At 38.3% G+C, this 6,684-nt stretch overlaps 1 protein-coding gene across 1 annotated transcript; it reads left to right on the top strand.

Moving 5' to 3' along the window:
• Positions 1 to 1,441: 1,441 nt before the first annotated feature.
• Positions 1,442 to 2,416, top strand: LOC137955008 (uncharacterized). The gene is made up of 3 exons (XM_068801895.1): positions 1,442 to 1,553; positions 1,656 to 1,872; positions 2,074 to 2,416. The coding sequence occupies exons 1-3, from the start codon at positions 1,442 to 1,444 to the stop codon at positions 2,414 to 2,416; spliced, it is 672 nt and encodes a 223-aa protein (XP_068657996.1).
• Positions 2,417 to 6,684: the final 4,268 nt, after the last annotated feature.

Genomic DNA, 6,684 nt, shown 5'->3' with positions numbered 1-6,684 from the left:
TGATGATGAATCTTGTTTATTCTATTGATGTGATTGATTCTTTTTCATATGAAGTTTTTGAACTTGTGGAAAAGATGAATTGGAAGTTGCCATTAGTAAGCATCTTGAGAAACAGAATGAGGAGTTAGCCTTGAATTTTGATTTGCAGGAAACTGTTGCAGCGTTGAATGATATTCACAGTTACAACATTCAAGTAACGTTCTTTATATTGAGTTACCAGTTTCTAACGAGGGGACTTTACCCCCTAATTTGTAGGCTCCCACTCTAGATTTGAAGCCTCTCCCCAGTCACCTCAAGTATGTGTTCCTTGGAGATGGAGGAATGTTACTAGTGATCATCTCCAGTAAACTTAATGCACTACAAGAACAAAAAGCTTGTGCACGTCCTTAAGGAGTATAAGATGGTTATCAGTTGGACAATTGCATATATTAAAGGAATTATCCCAGCTGCGTGCATGCATCATATCTTACTTGAAGAGGGAACGAAGCCTTCCCATCAACCAAAAAGAAGATTGAACCCACCCATGATGGATGTAGTGCAGAAGGAGATTCTCAAACTTCTTGAAGTTGGAGTGATTTATCCTATTTCGGATAGCACATGGGTCAGCCTAGTTCAAGTGGTTCCTAAAAATATTGGAATAGCTATTGTGAAAAATTAGAATGATGAGTTGGTTCCCACCCGTGTTTAGAATGGGTGGTGGGTTTGTATAGATTACAGAAAATTAAATGTTATAACCCACAAGGACTACTTCTCTTTGCCATTTATTGATCAAATGGTTGAAAGGTTAGTTGGTCATTCTTACTATTTTTTTCTTGATGGTTATCTAGGTTATTTTCAGATTGCAATTGCTCTAGAGGATCAAGAAAAGACGACTTTTACATGCCCATCCGGGACTTTTGCATATTGTCACATGCCCTTTGGCCTTTACAATGCTCCAACCACTTTCTAAAGGTGTATGGTTAGCATATTTTCAGATTATATTGAGCATCTCATAGAAGTCTTTATGGATGATTTCACAGTTCATGGAGCCTCCTTTGATACTTGTTTGCATAACCTTACACTTGTTCTACAAAGATGCATAAAAACTAACCTTGTGTTAAATTCTGAAAAATGTCATTTTATGGTTGAACAAGGCATAGTTTTGGGTCATGTTGTTTCATCTAGGGGAATTGAGGTAGAAAAAGCTAAAATTGATATTATTCAATATTTACCTTATCCCACTAGTGTGTGGGAAGTTCGTTATTTTCTTGGACATGCAGGTTTCTACTGCAACTTCATCAAGGACTTCTCCAAAATAGCATTACCCATGTGCACGTTGCTACAAAAGAATGTGGCTTTTGAGTTCGATGAGGTGTGCAAAAATGCATTTGACAAGATGACGGAACTATTGACTTCTGCCCCAGTTATCCAACCCTTTGACTAGAATGTTCCTTTTGAGATAATGTGCGACGCAAGTGATTATGCAGTTGGTGCCATTTTGGGTCAAAGAATTGGAAAAGCATCCCATGCCATTTATTATGCTTCTAGGACTTTGAATGATGCCCAGAGAAATTGTTCTACCACTGAATAAAAACTTTTAGCTTTTATTTTTTCTTTAGAAAAGTTTCGATCTTATTTGCTTGGTACTAAAGTCATTGTTTAATGTGATCATGCAGGTCTTCGTTATTTGATGATGAAGAAAGAGAAAAAACCAAGACTAATAAGATGGATACTTCTCTTGAGTGAATTTGATTTGGAGATCAAAGACAAAAGAGGGATAAAAAATCGTGTCGCAAATCATTTGAGTCATTTAGTTCATGTGAAGGATGAACTTCATTTGCAGGAAATGTTCCCTGATGAACAATTTCTCTCCATGAGTGTGACATTACCTTGGTATGTGAATATTGTAAATTATTTGGTTACTAATATTTTAACTCTTGGTTTGTCTAGGGCTCAAAGAGATAAGGTCAAGAGTGATGCCAAATACTCTGTGTAGGACGACCCATACTTATGGAAGCATTGTGCAGATCAAGTGATAAGAAGGTTTGGAATTCCATGAGCTCTAATAAGTGATCGAGGCACTCACTTTTTTAGTCGAACTGTGGAGGCTTTGCTGAGAAAGTACCATGTGACCCACAAGGTATCAATTGCATATCATCTGCAAACTAGTGGACATGTGGAAGTGTCAAATCGAGAGATCAAGTCCATCATTGATAAGACGGTCAATCCAAGCTTGGATGATGCCTTGTGGGCATATAGAACTGCATATAAGATGCCCATTGGTATGTCACCTTATCGGTTGGTGTTTGGGAAACCTTGCGACCTTCCAGTTGAGTTAGAACACAAGGCTTATTGGGCTATCAAGTGTTTCAACATGAAGACTGATGAAAGTGGAGAACATAGGAAGTTGCAACTACAAGAGTTAGAGGAAATTTGAAATGATGCCTATGAGAGTGCAAAGATTTACAAGGAAAAGACGAAGGTTTTTCATGACAAGATGATCTCTAGGAAGGATTTTAAAGTTGGTAAAAAAATCCTTCTATACCATTCACTGCTTCGTTTGTTTCCCAGTAAGTTGCGTTCTTGTTGGATTGGACCATTTGTTGTTACTAATGTTTTTCCTCATGGTGCAGTTGAATTTCAAAGTTTAGAAACTTCCAAAGTGTCCAAGGTGAATGGCCATAGACTTAAACCTTTCGATGAAGGTTTCCAAGTGGAGAATGCAGCAACCTTGGACCTTAAGGATCCAATTTATACTAGTTGAAGAAGGAATCATTGAGTTGAGCCAATGACAATAAACAAAGGCGCTGCTTGAGAGGCAGCCCAAGGGGAGTTTGTTCCTTTTTCTTTTTATTTTCACATTTATATTTTGGTTATTTCTTCCTTCTCTTTACATTTCACCTTAAATTGGGGAAAATGTAAGTTCTAAGTGTGGGGGAAGGGATTTAGGTTGTGTTTCATTTCTATGTTTCAAAAACCAAAATTCTTTGTTTTTGTGGTTTTTAATGATTTTTGGTTGTGTATGTCATGAGCAAGATTAAATTAGGCCATTGAAAGATTCATAACATGATTGAATAAGTAATCTTCCAACTGAGAATTAATTAGTCTAGTTACTTTCTTTGAGGATGGTAGTGACTAAATTTGGTAGACAAAAGCCGATGAGATTTTAAACCTTTAGACTGACACATTCATATCAGTCTCACTATTTTCTTGCATGAGAGATATTCTTCCATGGATTTGTTGCTCTAAAATTTTCCTTGATTCTCTTTGAGGTCACATTGACACATGTATGCATGAACATGATTAAGGCCCTCTTTATTATAAGCTACATAAGCCAAATAGCCTACCTTGTAAATAATTATTTTTTCTTTTGTTGAACCCCCTTTGAGATTTATTGTTTTTTTTTTGTGAACCCACGTTACAAGCTTTAAACCTGAAAAAAAAAAACACCTTTACCCAAGCCGTAGAGCTATTGGAGCATTGTTCATCATTTTGATTCATGTGGGTGTGAAAGAAATAAGTGTGGGGGTGTCTGGATTTGTGGTGTTGCTATGATTGGTGAAATGGAACATGTTTTCATCCTCAATTCATGGGTTCCATTGCTATTGTAATTTTGAAAAAAAAAGAGCAAAAAGAAAATAAGAAAGGAAGTGATTGAGGATTTGGCTTTTAAAGTTACAAACTATCCGTGTTCATAATTCCTCCTAAAATTCCAAGAGAGGGGTCTGTTTATACAAGATAGATACAAATTGAAGAAGTTTCTGAGTGGAGTGATTGGTTTTACATGTCTTATATATTCAAGCTTGAGTTGATTCATTTTTTCTCCACTAGTTTCGATGGCTTTTGAGCTACATTCCCAAATATTTCCCACCTTGATCCTAAACCTGATTACTACCCATGAAAAGTCCTTATGATTTGTGTTATGCATGTGATCTGAGTGGTGGAGAATGAGAAGATATGCAAGCCTATGGTAGATCATTTCCATTGGAATTAATTTGAACGAAACACATACCCTTATGGGTCTAAAAAGAGAAGGAGGCAAAAGGAGAGTTCAGTGACCCCCCTCCCCTTTTTTCCATTCTCCAACTTTTCTTCCTCTTTTCTCTTGTTTTTCCTTCAATTTTCTTCATGGCCCTACGTGGCTAAACTTTTAGACTTAGTCAAAGGAAACTGAAGATATCAGAATCAATAAAACTATGAGATCTGATTTTTTTCACTTGATTCTGGAGGAATAACGAAAATCATTTAGTGATTCATCTAGTAAGGTAAGCTATTCACCAGTGCTCTCCACAATGCTTTGACATAATCTTCCCACATTGATACTATAGCCGAGAAGTGAACCCAATTAAAGGCTGGCCTTTTGTTGATCGAGCCAAAAACCATTTGTGCAAGTTCACAATCACCGAAAAATAAGAATTCTAAGCCTTTGGTATTCTTTCTTAGCTGCTTCATTAATGTTGTAGGAGGACCGAATTCTTTACCAATGGATTCATAGATAAGATGCTTTCCAATAGGGGGGTTTAGTCAACTTGAAGTCTGAGATGATCTTCAACCGCATGATACCCTTCAACAATTGAAGTCGTTAGTGGAGCACAGATGACATTTCATCTGGATGCAGGGGATGAAGCGGTCCTTCATCTCCACGGTTTAAAGTCCTTCATCTCAAAGAAGGCCATATTTGATCTTCTTTGAGATGAGGGACGCGCGACACTTCCTTTCCCCCACTCTCTCCTCGCACCGCCCTCTCTCGTGCGTCCTCATTTTCCTTTTTTTCTTCCTCTCTTCGCACTCCCTCTCTCGACTCCCTGTGCCCCCTACATCGCAGCTGCCTCTCTTCTCTCGGATTCTCGTCTCCGACCTCCGTCTCTCGGTCTTCTCTCGGACTCGCCCTCTCTCTCGTACCCCATCTCTCTAAGGTTTTGGGGGTTTTGTGTTTTTAAGCGCTAGGGTTTTTTGGGTTTAGGGTCTGGAATTAGGATGTAGGGTTTAGGGTTTAGGGCTTTTAAGGTATTAAGTTTTGGAATTAGTGTTTAGGGTTTAGAGTTTAGTAGGTGATAGGGTTTAGGGTTTTTAGGTTTTGGGGGTTTTGTGTTTTTAGGCTCTAGGGTTTAGGGCTTCTAAGGTTTAGGGGGTCTAGGGTTTAGGGTATTATGTTATGGAATTAGTGTTTAGGTTTTAGAGTTTAGTAGGTGATAGGGTTTGACTTTAGGGTTTGACGGTTTATGGTTTAGGTTTTATTAGGGTTTTTTTAGCCCAATTTAAACAAGGCTGAGTCGCCTACACGGGCGTCCGTTAGCCAACAAAACCCGACCCCCATCACTAACAAGGTACAGTTCGTAGTGATTGCGAAGTTATATGGGGCTGTACCAGGGGTGTTTGGTGAATTTGGACTTGATGTGTGTGTTTTCTCATTGTTTAGTGCATATGCAATAGTGAAAATAGTTTTATTAATTTTGAAATGTTTGAGAATGTTGTTGAGAATTTTTAAAGTGCTATGGAATGTTTTTGCCAAGTGGTGAGGAGATTCGGGTGTTATATATATCCACCTCATTGTATTCTATTTTTTATGGTTTGTGTTTCCGTGACGGGTAAAGGTTATCTAATAAAGTTTTTTTCATGAGGACTGTCTCGGATTTAGAGTATACATGGCTGCAAGAAGACAACCAATTGGTCGACCATATGACATTTGGACCTTCGAAGACGATAGAAAAATGCTCGATCTCTTGGTCGAGTAGGTTAATCTAGAGAACAAGTTGCCTAACGGGGTATGGAAGCATGAGGTATATATGGACTGTGTTAATAAGTTCAATGAAGACGCAGTCAATAAAAAAACTGTTGAGCAAGTGAAGAATCGAACAAGATCATGGAAGAAAACATACCAAACGGTAACGAGCTGTATCAACACTAGTGGGTTCGGTTGGGATGCAACCACACAATGAGTTACTGCATGTAATTCTGTATGGCTTGACTACATAAAGGTCAGTAAATCATGATGTACTATAAAATATTTTTTATGTTTTCCTTGTTAGTATAATTCTATTCCAAGACGTAAATGATGTTTTATTCTTGTAGGACCATAAAGATGCTAAGAAGTACAGACGTGAAGGCTGCCCTTTGTACGACAAATTAGCTGTGGTGGTGGAAAACACAATAGCCGTAGGGTCAAGAGGTGCAACCTTTGTAGATCAGGGTGATGAACTCATCCGTGAATCGGAACATGCCCCGATGGATGAGCCCGAGGATGTTGATATAGTTAGGGATACTCCATCGCCATTATTAAGCATGGATGAGTCTCCAGGTAATCAATCTGAAAGAAGTAAGCGGTCATCTTCAAGTCGTCGTAGAAAGAGAACCGAAATGCCCGATGATGACACTAGTAGATTCATTGATGCAATGGATCAAATAGCTCAGACATTTGAGAATTTCTTGATGAAGCCTAAAGAGAAAGAGCCTGATATTGAAAGAGATTGGGTCAAAGCCCTCAGGGAAATCCCGGACCTGTCTGCAGAATTGAAGTTTCGCGCTCCTTTATGGTTGGATACGCCAAGTAAGAAGGTCATGTTTGCGGAGATGACAGTGGAAGAGCGGGTCGAGTGGCTTACATTTTGTTTTAAAAACTAATTGTAATGCATTATAAATACACTATTCTTTTGGAATATTGTTATGAATTAGGTATGATGTTTGAATTATGACGTTGCAAGACTT

Source organism: Aristolochia californica, unplaced genomic scaffold (genome assembly GCF_029961685.1).
Source record: "Aristolochia californica isolate CCGP_79_NKW_82.1479 unplaced genomic scaffold, dmAriCali1.0.hap1 SCAF_2, whole genome shotgun sequence".
Classification (NCBI taxonomy): Eukaryota; Viridiplantae; Streptophyta; class Magnoliopsida; order Piperales; family Aristolochiaceae; genus Aristolochia; species Aristolochia californica.
Note: the sequence above shows the minus strand (reverse complement) of the source record. Positions and strands in the feature narration are given on the sequence as shown.

Excerpts from the sequence above, each read along its gene's own strand:
- LOC137955008 (XM_068801895.1), top strand. The coding sequence starts at position 1,442 with ATGTGCGACGCAAGTGATTATGCAGTTGGTGCCATTTTGGGTCAAAGA. Across the intron at positions 1,554-1,655 it reads GAATGATGCCCAGAGAAATT|GTCTTCGTTATTTGATGATG; the intron begins GTTCTACCACTG and ends GTGATCATGCAG. Across the intron at positions 1,873-2,073 it reads ATGAGTGTGACATTACCTTG|TCGAACTGTGGAGGCTTTGC; the intron begins GTATGTGAATAT and ends TCACTTTTTTAG.